The 19,180-nt window shown below is 39.6% G+C and overlaps 1 protein-coding gene across 1 annotated transcript in view; it reads left to right on the top strand.

Moving 5' to 3' along the window:
* LOC124606029 (vacuolar protein sorting-associated protein 13B) overlaps positions 1-19,180 on the top strand; it is a 219,251-nt gene that overhangs the window by 157,083 nt on the left and 42,988 nt on the right. The window contains exons 17-19 of the mRNA XM_047137992.1: positions 4,953-5,218; positions 8,073-8,342; positions 18,281-18,581. Coding sequence (XP_046993948.1) covers positions 4,953-5,218; positions 8,073-8,342; positions 18,281-18,581 — 837 coding nt within the window. The remainder of the gene's footprint in view (positions 1-4,952; positions 5,219-8,072; positions 8,343-18,280; positions 18,582-19,180) is intronic.

The following is a 19,180-nucleotide window of genomic DNA, read 5'->3' on the forward strand; positions in this document are numbered from 1 at the left end:
GTGATTTGTACAATGTTGGCATTTAATACTGTCAAAAGCTCATTTAAAATGAACTAACAGAAAGTGGTGATCCATGTTATATTAATGAAATTTCTCCATTACTTGCCCAATAAAAAATAGTTGGTCAGGAGGACCTCCATTTGCCCATTAACCTCATTGGCATTCTCTGAGGAGATTTTCAGCAAACTTTTTTTTTAACATTTCATTCAGCACCATGGAAAATAACTTGTAGACTGCATTCTATAAAGTTATGCCTCCATAATTTTCACAAGCTGACTTTTCTGTTTTCTACTACATAGAGCATATAATTCCAGTTTTCCAGTGCACAGACATGGTTTCATTTTCCCTTATGCAATTTATTAGTGCATGTACTTGACATGTTAGAGGTTGACCGCCAAATTTTATAAGTTCAGACACCACCCTATCTTCACCAGGCACAAAGTTATTTTGCAGTTTATATATAACCAAATCCACCTCCTGCGTTGTTAGTCTTTTCGCATCTTTACTTCCCTCTTCTCTTGCTCCCCAGAAGGTGGATAAATATATGGAAACACCAAAAACACAACACATTACCATGCCTATTATGGTGTAACTGTTGGCATTCAAAATAACTTCCTCTTGTCTCAGAATGAATAAATGCAAGTCCTGTATGGTTTTCAAATAAATCTTATCCTATTATTCCTGTAAATAGTAGCAAGTTCATGTAATGGTAATGGAGCTGGTTAATGATCACAACCCTTCTCTGCAAAATAGACCACAAAGGCTCAATAATATTGAGAGCTAGTGACTGCGGTGTCCAGAGGAGATGCAACAATTTATCCTCATGCTCACGAAACCAATTCTGGATGAAGTGGGGTTTGTGAACAGTGGCACTGTCATCTTGGAATGCAGTGTCACCACTGGGGAGCATACATTGTACAATGGGGTGAACCTGATCAGCCAAAATGGTCACATAATCCTTGGCAGTAATGTGACCTTGCAGGTTACCAATGGGGCCCACGAAATATGATGACATTGCTGCCTAAATCATCACTGAACCCCCTCCATGTTTCACTCTTGGCATGTAAATCCGGCTAGAAGTTGGAAACAGTGTGACTCATGTGACCTAATGATTTTCTTCTGTTACTCCATCTCCATGTTTAATGGCTTTAGCACCAGGTTTTCATGTTATGCACATATGTATCACTGATAAGTAGTTTTGAACCTTCACCTCACCCTCTAATTGCCTGCTTATGGAGCTTTCGTCATGTTTTTCAGTATTGACAGTGTTCGAAAATGTGACTTTAGCTCTGCAGTGACTTCTGCAGCTGTCGTTCCCTTATTTTTTATCACAATCCTCTTCAAAGGCTGTGCATCTATCACTCAACACATACTTCTAACCATGTTGCAACTTGGTGGATGATATTTTTCCACTTTCCCTGTATGTTGTATAAATCTTCACTATGGTACCTCTTGAAACACCAAACACTTTGGCTACCTTGAGTATGGGAGTCCCCACCATACGAGCACCAACAATTTGCCCATGTTTGAAGACAATTGGCTCCAACATAATACACTCACAACTACACAGAGCACCGTTGGCTGTCAAACGCAACAGTGCAACCTGCAGGCTTGGCTTGTGTATGCATACATGTTCAAGCATGCACTTCGGATGGTGTTTCCATATTTTTATCCAATCCATGTATATTCTCCTCTTGTTTTTGCAAGTATCTCGGTGCCTGGTTTGAAGTGGTGTTGAGCATATCTTCAAAATATTCTGTCCATTTCTGCAATATCATTTTCGTCTTTACTTATCTTACCATTTCCATTTTTTCTTGTATTATGTGTTGGATGAAAATTTTTCCTCGTCTTTCCTATTGCTTGATTGAATTTTCTTGTTTCATTCTATTCCTTTAGTTCTTCTATCTCTTGAAATTTTGCTTTCAACTGTTTCTTTTTCTTACATATTCTAAGAGAATTAGATGTCAAATCTTTATATCCCTCCACATTTCTCATTCTCTCTCTCTCTCTCTCTCTCTCTCTCTCTCTCTCTCTGTCTGTCTGTCTGTCTGTCTGTGTGTGTAGCATTTTCAGCAGTCTTGCTACATTTTTATGCTTCACTGCTAGTCTTCACTCATTTCTTTTGTTTATTCTTATGCCAGTTGTTTCTTCTGCTGCCTCTTTTACCACTTTGTGGGACCTGTTCCACCACCTTTCTAGTTGTGAAGACATCTTTAATTTTTATGCGGTAAGTTTTTACAATTTTGGATCATTTTTCTATATTCCAAGTAGCTTTTTCCCCATTCTACTTTTATGTGTTTCGGTCTCACTATGGACGTGCACCATAGTAATCTGAATCACAGTTTGGACATCTGCAGCTCTCTGATCTGTAACTAACATGGCACATCATGCTTTTATTAACACATTGTCTGATTGGTTAACCAGTCCACTTACACTTGATTTCCATGTTTCAAGATGTATTGTTCTGTGTGGAAAACTGGGACTCTTGATGAGTAAATTATTTCTGACAGCAAACTGACATAACATAGCTCAATTCTCATTACTTTCTTCATGTAAAGTTTATGTCCCTATACTTTTCTACATTCATTTGCCCCAACAGGTGCATTAAACACTCCCGAAACTATCAGTGGGCCATAGTTTTAGAGTTTACTACCTGTACTTTCAAAGTCTTCATAAAATTATTCTTTTATTCCTTCTTCTGTTTCCCCTGTTGTTGCATATGCTGTTATTGTCATATTCTTGAATTTCCTTCTTGTTATCTGTTTGGTGAGTCTGTCATTTATAAGTTTAAATACCAAAAGACTTCTCCTAATCTCTTGTGTTATTATAAATCCTGCTCCAAATTGACGTGTCCTTCTTTCTGGTACACTGTACAACACAGATTATCGAGGTCTGTTTATCTATTCTTGCCCTTGCCATCTTACTTCTTTTGATGTCAATATTTCATTTAAATTTCATGACCTCATAAGCTATTTTTGTCATTTTTCCAGGTTTCAGCATTGTTTGTATGCCCCAAGTTGCAATTCCCAAATATTTTGTCCTTTTCCTTTGCCAAAGTTATGTTCTGTACATCTCATCTATTATATGGTTCCATAATATGGTGCTTTCACAGTATGAAGTTATTAGCTGCATGCCCAACCTCCATCCTGGAAGACTTTGAGTCTTTTAAGGTCTACTCCCCTAGGAAAGTTGGTTTCTCATAACTGTACATTTGGTGAATAGAATGCAATACTGTAGATCCAAGTTCCATTCCAGATGTTCCTTTATATATCTTCATCAGTCACCACTATACTAGTGTATTTGTACCATTTTTCATAATAATTGTCTAGAGGCTAAATTGATCAAATGGAGATGGTTATCCAAATGGAGATGGTTGCCCACTGTTTGGGTTCACACAGCCCTTTCACATGCCTCCAAAACAGCAGTGTTGAGTTCTGTTGCGTTCTCCTAGGGTTACGTGTGTGCCATAATTCACAGATAGCTGGTTTTTTCAAACTTTTGTGACCACTATGTGGCAGGTCTTCATTATGTTGTATTTCATGATAACATTTGAGTGTTTGACTGATGTCACTGTGTAGTATGCCAGCCATTTGAATGGGGAACTTCCCATCCTGACAATGTGCACACCATCTAAGCTTGAAATGACCCTTCAAGGTGTGTTGATAGACAGAACTTTATTGGAAGCCCTATGAGGCTGTTCACAGATGATGCTAATCTATAGTGGACTGACACTTGTAAAAAGAACTGCTTCTTTGTTCTTGACACATGCAAATGTTTGTGTGTTGCTTATAAATAGGCTTATAGATCCATTATTGTTGAATCATAAGACTGATTACAAACCAGTGCAAACAATAAATACTGTTAAATATCTAAGAGCGTTTGTGTAGAGAGATCTAAAATGAAGTGACTGCATAATATTAGTTGTAAGAACAACAGATGACAGAGTAAGATTCAATGGGAGATTTATAATGAAGTGTAATTCATCGATGTCTACCGCCTTAGGTGAGTGGACATGGGTTTGTTCTCAGTGCTGCCAGAGATTTTTCCTTGGTGGAAGGACTGGAATGGAAAACACAAAGCCTTGTGAAGCCAATTGAAGAACTACTTGACTGAGCAGTAGTAGCTATGGCTCACAAAAACTGACAATGGCCTGGAGAGCAGTATGGTGATTCCATGTCCCTCCATATCACATCCAGCGGTGCAATTGGTAGAGATGACACGGTGGTTGGTACCCTGGTGGTGTGCCAGGGCCTGTGGGCAGAGTTTAGAGAGATAATAATTCACTGATGCCAGAGTTTAATTTGCAAAGCACTCATTTCGCTAGTTCTTCATTATCATATGTCAGTTTTGTAGTCTGCCAGGTAAGATCACTGGAAGAGATGGACAACATTGAATGAAAAGCGGCATTTTTTGACATAGATTCTTTTAATAAACACTGTAACATCAGGGAGATCCTTGTCCAACAATTGTGGTAGACACTTCAATAGTGCTGCTTTGCGTCATGGGGATGTTTACTGTTAAAATTTTGAGACTGTATGTTCCAAGAAGAATAATGCAATGTATTACTTCCACACACTTACAGCTCATGGAATGACCATGAAAGTAATGGGTTCCTACAGAAGCATATTAACAACCATTCTTACGATCCATCATTTGTGAGTGGAACATGAAAGATGAGAATTGTAGTGCTATATGAACTACTCTTCTCTATCTGTCATATGGTGGCTTGCAACGCATAGATGTATGTTTACATTCAAGGTCCACAATTATTTCAGAGAAAGAAAGGTTTTCAGTACTATACACAGACAGGTTCAACTTCTATAGTGACCCTTATGTATTGTATGTTGCTGCAACATTGATCTACATCTCCTTTTTCATGACTTGGATTTTTATTTTGATAAGCTCTCTCTCTCTTTTTTACAGAATTAATGTGATGTACATTATTTTTCCAGATGTGGAATACTTGGAGATTGGTGTGGAAGGAGTGGTATATCATCAGGTACTGCTACCACACACAGATTGCCATGCTGTGACCGTAGGAGCAGTCCGTGCATTTGTATTGCTCCCAAAATCAGAGAGCACTACAGACCAAGCTGTTGTATTAATTGGACCAGATACAGCCTCGGCAACATTACCACTTTTCAGTTGCTCATTACAGCGACCACTTTCACCCAAGATCCAGTCTCACCCTCCATTACTGGGATTCCATTTGAGAGAGGTGATTCACTGCCTTGACTTGTTATTGTGTACTGGACCCAGAAAGAAAATCGAGTCATACTGTTACTGCTTGATGAAGAGTTGTATTGACTGACAGAAGTCTCTCTCTCTCTCTCTCTCTCTCTCTCTCTCTCTCTCTCTCTTTTAATTACGTATCATATTGCATAGATAATTCGAATGATTCTTTTATTGAAATGATGTGGAACAAGTCAATTTACAGGATATGTAAATGCTTTTTGTATAGGCTACCTGTTCTTAAATAATTTGTGCATGGAGTAAGAGGTGTCCAGGAGAAGTGAATGTAGGTTAGATTTAAAACTTGCTTTGATACCTGTCAGACAATTGTATGTTATTGAGTAAATGATAAAAAAATTTCTTGTTGCATTTTAAACTCATTTCTGAGCCACTGTGTAATTTCTTCTAATGTAGTAGGTATGAACGTAACTATTCTTCTCAAATTTCATTAGCAAATATATGTATTATTGGTATGGTGCATTTAAAATGCCTCATTCCTTGAACAGTTACACGCATGGCAGCTGTGGTTAAACACCCTATATTATTCTTACTGCTCACTTTTGTGCAGTCAGTACTTTCATTCAGTGAAGAGTTATCCCAGAAAATTATTCCGAAAGACATTATTGATTGGAAACATGCAAAATGTGTCATTTGTTTCTAAGAATAGTAATGACACAAAGAGCAAAAGTAGATGAACTTAATTGTTTGAGCAGCTATGTAATATGCTTCTTCCAGTACAAGTTTTTTATTAATACATGCACCTAGACATTTGTAGCATTCTACTGTTACTGATTTTTGTTCATGTGCTACACCAGTTGTTTGGATGACTCTATTGCTGTACAGAACTGGTTATAGCATGTTCTCTCCAAATCTAGAGAGTGTCCATTTTCTGAGAACCACTTAATAATTCTGTGGAAAACATTAGTAACAGTGTCAACTGATGCTTTCTATGTAATGGGATTCATCATCTGCAAAAGTACCAATTCTGTTTGATGAATGGTAAATGGAAGGTCATTCACATAGGAGTGGACTCCAACTTGAACCTTGTGGGATTCTCTTAACAATTTCTTCCCAGTCATTAAAATTTTCTCTCCTACCAACATTGTTTTAGTTATTCAGTATAATATTTTACGTTCTGTTTGGGTCATTCCATGGCGACTCATCTAGGCCTCCCTACTTGTCCATCTTGGATTCATTGAAATTTTACATTTACATTCGCAGATGTTTACAATGAATACTGATATAGTTAAACATTTGTCGAAGCAATACTAGCTGAGATATAGTCACTTGTTCGACACCATGCACGACTTCGCACAGAGCAAGTGTGAATTTCTGGTGATTTTGAGCCGCAATATAATGGACAATATTTTGTTGGAAGAAATAAAAATTGGTCATTGTGTACAAATTTGTGTATTCTCTTAGGAATAATAATGAAAAGAATTTTACAAATGATATTCAGCCAGAAAATTTGAGGCCAAATCGATCAAAAAATGTGTGTATGAAAAAATTTCAAAGCTTGACTTCTTATATCTCAGAAACTAAAGATAAGGTGGATGCGAAACTCAGAATGGAGTAACCTAGCAACACAAGGTTCTCAGATGTAAAGTTTCATTTATGTACCAATTTCCAATATTGAATAAATTAAGTGCAAAGTTGAAGATTTTGTAAAAAGGTCAAAACTGTGATATTTTTGATCTGATTTTGCAAAAAGCTGTGTTCTGTAAAACTCTCCTAACTGGGCTCATTAGAAAGACCATGGTTTAAACTGCAACACAAAGTGTGTTTGATTGTGAACCACAAAACAAAGAGCAAAGAGCTAACAGGCTAACACCGATAGATAATTCAAATCAAAGTTGGGCATGAAAATTGTGGCATGAAAAAATGTAGTAAACTTTGGATTCTTATATTTCATAGAGTAAACACATGGTGAATATGAAACTTAATACGCAATACTTCATTAGCACAAGGCCATTGAATAGAAAATTTCGTACATCTACTTTTTTCCAATAATCTATGAATTCATTGAAAAGATGATTTTTGTGAAGAGGTGAAAATGGGGTATATTAAACACATCTTTTACAAATACTGTTTTCTATTTCAAGTTTCAACACCAATCTCTTTTGAACCAATGTGATTTAAGCCATCCCCTTAAACAATTGGATTAATTGCCAACAAGGGCTAACTATCCTACATAAACTGAGGAAAAGTAGCTGGAAAGATCATGGTACAAATAAAATTGTAACTCACACAGCGTAAACCCCATTCATTTCTCTCCTTTTTTCCTATACTTAACTGACATTTCCTGTGTTATTCTTTAATTATGTAACACTGCCACATCTTTCATGCGCCATTTATATGTATTGTGTGTTGCATAAACCTGACCCCTTTGCTTGTAATCATTGTCTGCTGATCACATACATTTCTTCGAATGTGTTGTGTAGTGTCAAAAATTGTGGTATATGAATGTTATATCTTTGTTTGTTTATATTCTTGTTAATGTTTTGTGCCTTGCATTTGTGTTGTGTTTTAAGTCTCACAACGTTATCCTACTTCAACAAGTGCTTGCATGTTTCCCCTTTTTGGATATTTTTCTTAACTTCTACAAACTAATCTTTTGTTCTTAGAGCTTAAAATTCAGTGTTTAATAACCTGAGAGAAGAGACAGGAATACACTACTTTGATATTTCTAAGTATGATTTCTTCATGCTGTTTCCGTAAGTGTAATATTCAACTTAAAATTTATTTTCATTCATTTATACCCACTTCTTAAACATGATGAGAATTCCACCTCCTCTTGAATGTATACATTCTCCCTAGTGAGACATTCATTTGCCATACAGGTCAACATTTCAGTTGATCCTCTTTTGTGGAGATGGCTACAGTACACTCCTCATACAGTGACCACCAGGATGCCTTCAGTAGACCGTATTACAACAAGTGCTCCATCTACTTCTGGTGGCCAGCGACGTGTCCGCAGAATGTCGGAAGGTAGCAGAGCACCAACACCACAAGAATCAGTACACAGCAGTTCTGATCGTGAGATGGGTCCAGTACCTACACCATCTATGAATATTGAGGAAGTGACTGTACCAGATGAAGCTGTTATACAGGTATATTATTAGTTATTGGTGAATTGTAATATTTTACCAGTCCTGTTGTAAAAATCAAAAGCCTGCACAAAACACCCAGTGATTAATAGTTTGATTCAAAATTTAGTCTGTAAGAGTAGTCTCATATTTTTCAAATGAAGTGTTATCAGATACAACCCAGAGAAAATATACTGGTTTCTCCATCCTGCATGGCATAGGTAGAAACTTTTTATCGTCATTAGCTCCATTGGGTTACACCGAAGCACAGGGAAATGAACACACATTCTTATAAGAAACCAATTGACTCTGTTTGCCAAGTGAACGAAGCACTAACAAGTCTGGGACGTAGCGAAGTCAGCGTACCAGTACAACAGTTCCAGTTCAATAACCACTTGACACTGGAAACAAACTTAGTTACCTTGGCTGTGTAGTGACACAATATGAACAGCTACAAAGTACTGTAAGAAATGAGCCATGCCACGAGTCCGGGCCATACGCTATGCGGCAAACAGTTGTGAACGGCTGGCGCCACATGACATGCATATATCAATGGTGACTCCTCTTACGATGACAAACTGCAGCCACTGCTTGCAGCCGTAGTATATCTCTGATGTGTCCACATCCATCGTAGGTGGGGTATCTGAATCACTGACGTATGCAAAACTCTTCCACCCTTTAATTGGCATGTAAGGCCGAAAATGGCCTGACCTATGCCAACTGCGTTGAGGACGGGGAGAGAGCCAAACCAAAGTCCCCACCAGTGGCTTGAGTGCCATGTCCCCCATGGCCAGAGTGGGAGGTGGCAACATATGTATGGACTGCAGCCCAGTAACAACCTCTGGGGCACAACTTGAGTTGGCCCGTGGGGAAGAGGCCATTGCATGTTACAAGGATGGCACCAGTGTCATCCTGACAGCATGCACAGTCCCACGATTGGCTGGAGTGGGTGGCACAGGTGGTAGGAACAGGAGCCATATGTGGCATGGTGGGAGGGAAGGGATCCACTTCCATTGGCTCCCATTACTTGTCTACTTCCCATCAATGCCTTGTGCTAGAGTAGAGGGTGAAGGGAGAAGAAGCAGACCCAGAGGCTGGTAACAGTTTTGGCATGAGTGCTGCCCCATCAATCCTGACGAGGATTCAGGAGGAACAACAACCCAGCAGTACGTCATGCTGTGGGTGGAGTTGTGGCAATGATGGACCAGCTGCTCCAGGCTGACCACCATCTCAAACATCTGTGTGCAAAATCTTGGCTGGACCATGTCCATTGACAGGAGTGGACTGGTTTATTGCCAGGAATCTGGTGAGTGCATCCCTTGAGTTTTCCATTGTCAAGATTTTTTCATCTCTGATTTGAACTTCCTAACCAGCCGCTTGGCTTGAGAATTAGATGTCAGGTGAAACAGGGTGGTGATCGGATGCTCGATATCATTACATCTACAAAAATATCTAGAGACCATAGCCATAAATCGTGGGTCATTGTTGGAAACCAATGTAGCTGGGGCCTCTTCTATAATGAAGATAGTAGATTAGGCTTGGATTGTGCCCCTGGAGGATGTTGTTGATGTCTGCATTACATACAGGAAATTGATCAACAACTGCACCACTCACTGGAATGGTCCAGCAAAATGTATATGTACTCTTTGTGATGGGCAGGTCCACAGGTTAAAACGCTGTGCTGGAGCCGACTGGTTATGTGCACAGCCATAGCAGTTGCATATAATACATTCAGTGGCAGTGCCTATTCCAGCGAATACACACGATGCTGCACCATTGCTTTCATTTGGCACATTCCCAGATATGCAGAATGGAGAAGTTGCAATGTGTGGGGGTGGAGTACAGGAGGGACAACAACCCAGCATTCTGTATCATCCATGGATAACAAAATGACTCCTTACACAAAATTAAATCTATGCCGGAGGGAAAAATTAGTGGGCCACTCTGGGTCCACATCTGTAGGCAAATGTTGAGACCAGCCCCACTGCACTGCAGTCAACACCCTGTGAAGGAGCAGTTCTGAGTTTTTCTCAGCCACTACTTCTCCTGCCATAATGGGAAACTTGTCATGGTTCGCTGCTGTTCGTGTTCAAGGCAAAACACAGTGTTCCACTTCTGTCAAAATCGGTGTCAGGGCAACATGGCGAACAAGACCGGGCATCAGCATTAGAGTGCTGTATGGTAGTTCTGTAATGGATGCCATAAGTGTAGTTATTAAGAAACAATGCCCACCACTGCAGCCATTGTGCCATTTTGTCTGGAAGTTTTGCATGGGGCCAGAGAATGACAGCAGGGGCTTGTGGTCTGTAATCAGAAGAAACTTTGTACCACAGAGGTAGACATGGAACTTCTAGAAACCATTTGGCCAAAGTCTCTGCAAATAATTCACTGTGCTGAGTTCAACACCTTATAAGCAAATGCAATAGGTTGTTCCATGCTGTCAGAAAATAATGCAACAGGACGGCACCAATACCACAGTGAGACCCATCTGTCACAAGTGTTAACAGTTCACTCAGCTGGAACGTTGCCAAACAAGGGGCTGGCATGAGATACTTTTTAAGTTTCACAAACGCCTGTTAACATGCCTCTGACCACACAACTATAGCACCCTTTTTATGTAGCTCATTAAGTGAGTGGGACATACAAGCAGCATTTTTAATGAACTTAGCATAAAAATTGACTTTGCCCAGGAAAGATTACAAGTTTTATAATTCTTAGGCACTGGTAAATTAATAATGGCGGTCACGTGGTCTTGTGTGGGTGTGAGCCCATCTTTACGTAATATGTGCCCCAAATACTTGACTCTTAACTGCAGTAAACTATACTTGATGAGATGACAATGTAAGCCGTTGGCTTGCAGCCACTCAAACAACAGTCATAAGTTGCGCTAGCGCTTCTCCTACATGCCCCCAGTAAGTAACAAATCATCCAAATAACTGGAACAATTAGAAATGTCCTGGGTGAGCTGTTTTAGAAAGTAATGAAAAATTGCGGAAGCACTAGCAGCCCCAAATGGCAATTTGCTATATCTGTATGTGTCAAAAGGTTTATTAATCACTAGACACTTTTTGTGGCCTCATCAGGTGGTAACTGAAAATATGTGTCAGCAAAATCAACTTTTGAAAACACTACCCCCCACCCAGTTTAGATAACAGTTCCTCTTGCCTCAGGTACAAATGACAATTTGCTTGGGCATTATTGGTAGACTTAAAATCACCTCAGATCTGAGGTGACCCGTTACACTTTTGTACAATAACCGTAAGTGTCACCCAGACTACGGGATCAACTGGCCTTTGTACATCATCACTTTGCGCCACAGTGCATGCGGCAGTGAAAAGCTCTTGCATCAATAAGTTTTCCCATTAATTAAGTGTATGGCCACACTGGAGTCCAACTGAAATTCTGCCGTCACCACATTGACATCCAGTTGCAGCATGATAGGCTGGATCTGATCTGCTGTTGTCCCTGGCAGCAGCAGGATAGCATGCAGCATGCTAGGGGTTGAAGCTGATGCCCACAGACCAACACAGATACTCGCAAGGTGTCTTGGCTGACTGCAACGAAACAGATATCGCAGTATAGACGGGGATGCTGGTGAAGATGAGGGCTACCCTCTGAACATGATTTGATGGCACAACATCTGCTGAGGTTCTCATACAACAACAGAGAGGAAAAATCTTCAGGAAACATCATTGCTTTGGTATACGTTGCCAGCGAACTAAGCACTTTTGTGTTTGCATATCTACCATCATGGACGGCAAGGGAGGACTAACTGCTGAATGCTGTGGCACCAGAGTACTAGATGCATGAGAACTCGATGAACCCAATGATGACCTTGACTGGAAGTCATCAGTTGATGGAAGAGTGCGACAACAACTAACACAGGGTGTATACGACCCGGGACAACCGGGAGAAAATAAAACTTAAGTTGCAAAGGAAATGCACTATATACAAAACACAGTGCTCATACAAGTGTCTGCCAACAGCAAAATCTGTCAAAGCCTTTAGGAAGACTATGCAGTGTTTCATAACAACAAATCACCTCCAATGAGCGTGACGTCACAACTGTTTACAATAGATTCGTCTGAGCATTGCGACCGAGCTTATGCGCATGTGCAGTGGAGTCGCGTATGAGTAGTACCTTCTCCCGCTTCTGGCTACAGAAGCGTGGCAGTTAGCAGCAAGCAGCCAGATACTATCCGGAAAAATTTTGCTGGTGCCCTAAGCTGGCAGATTCACGCATGTGGCAGTTTCGGGGGGGGGGGGGGGGGGGGGGGGGGAGCAGGGAGCAGGGAGCAGGGGCAAATTCATATTATTGAGGAAAAAGATCTTGTTTCACAATGGGCCCAGCATCCGTCGCATCTAAAAATAAACTTTCCTGTAGACAAAAGGGGATGGGTCTATAAGAGCTGAGCGAATAAAGCCGAAAGGGAGAAGCAATCGCTGTTTATGTGGTTGACTAGGTTTGGAAATGATCAGCATTGTTATAATTACTAGCGAATTCCATAGATTCATACTACCAGAGTGGAAATAAATGACTAACAGAAAAAACAGGCAACTAAGATTACGTATTGTATTCTCCGTTTATCCAAGAAAATGAAATTTTGACAAAACATTTTTGGCCAGACTGCTGCACTTCTAAGGGCCAGTTGTTTACACCCGCTGAAGTTATATTCTGGGAGTAGCGCGGAAAACGCGTTGTACGAACACGTAATAACGCCTGACCGGAGAACAAATGCGGAATAAGTAAACCGGTGATTGTGGCAGAGTTAGTGAGGTTAACCAGAGAATAAATTTTGACACTGACTGGAATAGTTACAGAATCAGTAATGACAAGATTGTTTGTTAGAACGAGGAAGTAGAAGAAACGGAGACTCTCACAAATCACGAAGAATATAACGATTCCAAATTTATATAAAAATTTCATACTACTACTTTTTGAACTCATGCTTCAGTAGCTCGAGACTATGAATGAAATGTGAAACTATTTCCTAACATAAAACTTTTTGCTTGTAGTAGGCCTAATAGGCATTTAATGATATTGGTACTTCGTGAATTATATTCTGTCGTATTATAAAAATGACCATTTGTGCTAAAACAGTCACGTTTATTTGGTGTGTGTAACAATTGCTGCAACATTAGGCAGGCCTATTTCATTTTATCTAGCACTCAGTGACAAAATACACATAATCAGATCGAGAAACCACACCAGTGTTGGTTCTATTTGTATTAACAGCTTTTCTGGTAGTAGACAACAACATTTTGTTTTTTTGTGTATCAAAATGTTGACAAACTTTGATGAGGTAATAGATTCTTTGCCAGAAAGGGAAGTACGCCATATAAAGTTGTGGCATGATTAGAGAGAAATAAAATGCTAGGATTGAGGAAATGTGTACCGTCTTGCTTGGCTCTTGTCTTTACTCGTTTTATGTATTCTACATTTAATTTTATGTCACTTTAAACAGCAAGTTATTAGCCAATAGGCAGTAAAGACTGCAAATTTTCTGAAGAATTCTTGTTCTCCCGGTTACAAATAATCCCATCCACTATTAAGTGCGAGATTTTTTAAAGAGGGGCAGGATGTCAAACCGGCCAACTGGGAGCAGGAGAGGCACCACAGGACATTTTAATTTCCACTGGCCTGAATATAGTTTGATGGCACCCATTACAAAATATTACACATTTGAATTCCACAGAGCGAAATACAGAGACATGCGATGGAAGAATGCTGTGTGAAGAGGCGTGGCACTGCACTTCGGCACACTAAGACCAAATAACATGTCTCACGTTCCCTTGATCATATATGCTTTATGTATCAGACTCATCAGAAAGATGTGTGCTACAAAATGAAGATATTTTTGAAAAGTTGATTTTTTAAATTTTTGGCGTCCTACCTCAAACGCTCGAGGGAGGGGGAGTGCCACTATCTAATATTGCCCCGGTTCGGAAATATCGTAGATCCGGAAATGATGCGCAGAGCAGTCTGAGTTGTAGTGGGGAGGTGGTAGTCTCCACGTGACCCGTGTTTATGTTAAGTGATTTTGCTGTTTCCTCTTCATTTATTGCTCTCATATCAAATGAAAGCAGAATGGATTTCTGTGGCCGGGAGATATCAAGTGAATTAAAATACATTCGCTTAATTATGGAAAGCTAAAATATGTTATTAGTTTCAGATTTTATTTTGTTTCCACCTTTCTGACAGTCAAGCGTTAACTGCCTTGCAGAGCAATGAAGTTATTTTTGTTGGTTTGTTAAAGAAATTTGACTTTTATTAATCTTTTCTGCTGAGATAAATTATTTGAAACGAAGTGTTTAATTCCACACTATTGGCTAGTTTCAACTGTTCGCTACATTTCAAGTTCACATTTCCATCTTCTAGTGCGTATGACATTATGCCATAATAAAGAACCGAACATGAGATAATGTGGTACTGGTACTCCAAGAAAATTTACATCTGTATCTGGACAGACGAATGTGCACAGTAAGCCGATTTATGCATTTTAGTATGGTTCACAAAATTCCCATGCTCTTGGAGTATCCTCTAATGTCTTGTTTCTTTTATGACATAATGTAAGATCTTTTAATGTTTTACATGCGGGCTCCCTGCGTCATCGTATCTACACAATCGCGGCGACATGTCATCTGGCGCAACTGCTGAAACAAATCTGTTTCTAAAATGTCGCGGGAAAATATTCCGAATGATAGTTTGGAAAACGTTACTTTCAAGTAAATTAAATTTCCTTTTGCACAAGATGAACTCTGTGTGCGAATGTCCAATGAATTCTTAAATCACAGAGCATTTGACTCTCGTTCAAAATTCAAATCTTTGAGGACGACCATTTAGAATATTTTCAAGCCCAGACGACCAGACATTTTTGACGTTGTAAAAAACTTTACTGGCACATTTGTGTGCGCAAAAAAGATCAACATTATGTGTGAAAGCTTAGCTTCTCCTGCAGCTTATTAATCCCAGAGGCCAATATTATATATGAAAGCTTCTCTTTTCTTGTAGCAACACCATGTTCATTAATTTAAGCCATTACCTTTTCCTATTTGTGTGTTCGCGCTACTTAACAGTGGTGTTGCTATTGGCTGACTACATCACGTGTCCTATGCTCTGAATATCTGCTGACATCGGCTGGCGAGATCGCTTGACATGAGCTATGACTGGCTTAAAAAAGCGCATCGCAATCTCTATTTCAATTCTTCGGAAAGTAATATGCGATGTTTGGTGGAATTCGCATTTATACTTACGTAATACGAAAATATGCATCAGACATCTTTCCAAAACGTGTTTTTTCTCCTGAGTTTAGTTTTCTAAAGTGCCGGGAATTTCTACGTAGGTGTATAAAACCACAAGCATTGAAAGGATTGTTTAGTGTTACAGCTCTGAGGAAAAGTATACTGTCACTTAACACGGAAAAAGTGTATTTTCATCCAGGAGAAAGTGTATTTCCATCCGGGAGAAAGTGTATTTTTAACCGGGAAATCTGGGAATTTTTTTTCCTTGTTCACGTATACACCCTGTAACACTATTAACAGTGTCAAAACCAGAAGAATCATTGAACAGAGCTTGTGCTAAGGCAGTCACTTCATTCGCCTTGTCAATATTTTTAACACATCACTCAAAGTAGAATCCAAAATTTGTTAAGTCTTTGCACTAACCTCACAGTATGGAGCCATGCAGGTAACGTCTTGAAATAAAGAATCTGCGTAAGACGCACCACACTTCTGACATTCGGAATCATACCTGAAAGCTAGGCCCTGTAAATCAGCAACCCACACTGCATGTTTACTTTCTGAAACACACTGATTGAACTTGAACCTAGCTGCAATGATGTGCAGTTGGTGTTTGTAGTATTAAGTCAGCAAACTGTAAACTTCAGAAAACTTCAAGCTACTAGGATCCGAGAGTGGGCATAATTTTTGCACCATTTCATACAGTTTACTACTAGATGACAGCAAAGTACACAATAGTGTACAGGATCGTCAGTTTGACTTGCCTTGCAGTGTAGTTTGAAACACTGTAAATAGACCTCCCAACTCTCTCTTGCCTCATCAAAGGAAGCGAATGGTAGAGTGGCAGGTGCAGAAACAGCAGCTGCTGGCTGTTGTCGATTTTGGGGAAACTGTAACACCAATGTTTGCTGGTCCTGCTGCTGCTGCTAGCACAACTTGGCAGACTCAGGATTCGTGGTTCACTAAACAAAATAGCACATTGAGAAAGTTCCTTGTTGTCAGCTTTCTATCCTGTGTGGCGTGGGTAGAAACTGTTTATTGTCACTTGCTCCAGCAGGTATACCAATCTACACAGAAACGAACACAGGTTCTTATAAGTCTGCAGTAGACTGAGGTCATGAAGTGAATGAAGTATTAACAAGTCCGGGACATAGCAAAGTCAGCGTAGCAATACAACAGTTCCAAATCAGTAGCCACTCAAGACAGGAAACAATCTAAGTCAACTTGGCTGTGCAGTGGCACAATAGGAACAGCTACAAAGTACAGCAAATAATGAACAGTGCTGCAACCCAGGGCCACAGGCTCAGGGCAAACAGTTGCCACTGAGTGGCATTGCGTGATGTATATATCTCGGTGGTCGCGCTCCTTAACAGTGGCAGCCTACAATTGTCACTCATAGCCTCATAGTACCTCTGACATTTCCACATCCATGCTAGTTGGGAAATTCAAGTCACTGTCGAATACAAAACTAGTGACATTTTTCTACAAACTTACCAAGGTGTAGGTAGTAAAATGTTACAAGAGAAACCAAAATGTTACAGTTTTTATGACACATATCTAGTATCACAGAAAATGACGGTATTCATTAAAAGACTGCACTACTGCAGTCAACCAAAACTCTTAAACAGAAATAACACATTTTGACTTCCCATAAGTTTTATATGTCATTTAGTCTCATTTCTGACCTAAATAAATGATTGTAAAAGGTATAATATTTATGAATGATTTGACCTTATTGGTGAAGTAACAGATGACAGGTGGAGTAGACAGTCTAGGTTATAATGTCAGAGACTTTTAAATGTTTCAGTGGAGAGAGGTTAACTCTTAATTGTTCAAGAACCCAAGCTCTGCACCTTAACAGTTAATATTGTCATCAAAGTGGCAGGAGAGGAAAAAAGCCAACCAAGGCTGGTGGATGTAACAAGTCATAAAAAATCAGAACAAAAGGAAAATATAAAGAGCAGATAGACCATTAGTCACTTGAAAGCTCAATGCGAAGGAGCTATGCCAAGAACTTATATAAATTTCTTGATCTTCATTTATGAATGATTTATTTTCCACCTGTTAACCATTGTAATATTCTATCAGTCCCTACGGTTTCCCCTTTTTCTTTGTTAAAGGCTTAACAGGTGTATTTGAATACATGAGGTTTGAGACAAATAGGTTAATGTTGATCTTTTAAATATTTAACTGTGGAAAGTATGGTCTGTTTTATTATCTAGTACAGGGTGATGTCATTAGCTATTTGTGTCCTGCTCCATATGTGGAAAAATTATGTTAACTACATTTCTTTTGTTGTAAATGAATTATTATTAGTTAATTACTATCCCTCCACAAATATTATATTTCAGTAACATGTCAATAAATATAAGTCAATGAAAATGATCAGTTTTTGTAAATATAATGTAACTGGATAGAAAAAAATTACTCACTAGGAGGCAGAGTTCTGGTGGCATATTTTATGAACTCTACAGTTTTTCCTACACCTCACCAGTCCTTTTCCATCACCCTCTTCCTTCCCCTCCAACCTTTCTGCCAGAAGGAGGAGCCACTGGCTTTGAAAGCTTACCAACATTAAAAGTTTTTATATGTGCATTCTCCTGATGCTGCTTGGTGAGTGATTTTTTTTTCTGTTGACTTACATTATATAAATAAATGTAAATTGTGAAGTCCAAATATATTGACAAATAATGTAAAAGTGATATTGCCAAATAACATTTCAGACATCCTGGTGGTCACGTGAGTGGGCACTGGAATGGTTTCCTGTTTGGCGAGGCTTAGTCATATGTGGTGACTTGCGCCATTCCACTCTGTACCTTCCAACGGAGACACTCTCTGCTGTGGGTTCACATTCTGTTGAGGAGGCATTGCAGCAGTCTCCCACCTGCTGTGCTCTCATACTGCGTTTTCCTTCCATTGTGTTGCGCACCAGCTCACCTGCCAATACCAGTGGCATGCATCTTGAAGCTTCTTGTTTATCTCAGAAATTTCCTATTGAGCTCCCACCTGCTGTCTGGAACAAAGGTGAGTAAGAGAAAATTAATGTACTAGCTGAATGTGAGGCTCCAACCCCACTCAGTAACTGGGTGTGGGGCAAGAGAGGGGGGGGGGGGGGGTAATGACCAAAATCAACTCTTATTTTGTAGAACTGATGAGCTAACATAGTTCAAAGGCTTAAAAAAGTTTCTTGATTATTGGGCAAATTTCATTGTGCTTAAAGGACAGTTTCTGGATTATTTCTCGATTTGTTAACAGCATACAAGACCATTAACCATCAGCTACTGTCAGTTAAGTTCCACATCCTGACCAAGGACTTAAACCTAACCAGGTTCATCACTATTCTTCTGCAGAATCATTGGTTTTACATTGACTTTCAGAACAGCTGATGGAGGTTACAGAGATACAGTCTCCCTCAAGGAAGTTTACTGACTCCAGTCCTGTTTACTCTAAACGACCAACCTATGACCCCCAGTTCCAGGAGTTTCTTGTATGCTGATGATCTCGACCTTGCCTCACAGAACAAACACTTTGATTCAATGGAAAACTCAAAAACTGGCTGGTGCACAGTGGGTTAGTGAAGGCAAAACAGTTAGAGCCTCTGCAGTTGCATTGTATTATTCCAC

The sequence above is a fragment of the Schistocerca americana genome, chromosome 3 (genome assembly GCF_021461395.2).
Source record: "Schistocerca americana isolate TAMUIC-IGC-003095 chromosome 3, iqSchAmer2.1, whole genome shotgun sequence".
NCBI classification, from domain to species: domain Eukaryota; kingdom Metazoa; phylum Arthropoda; class Insecta; order Orthoptera; family Acrididae; genus Schistocerca; species Schistocerca americana.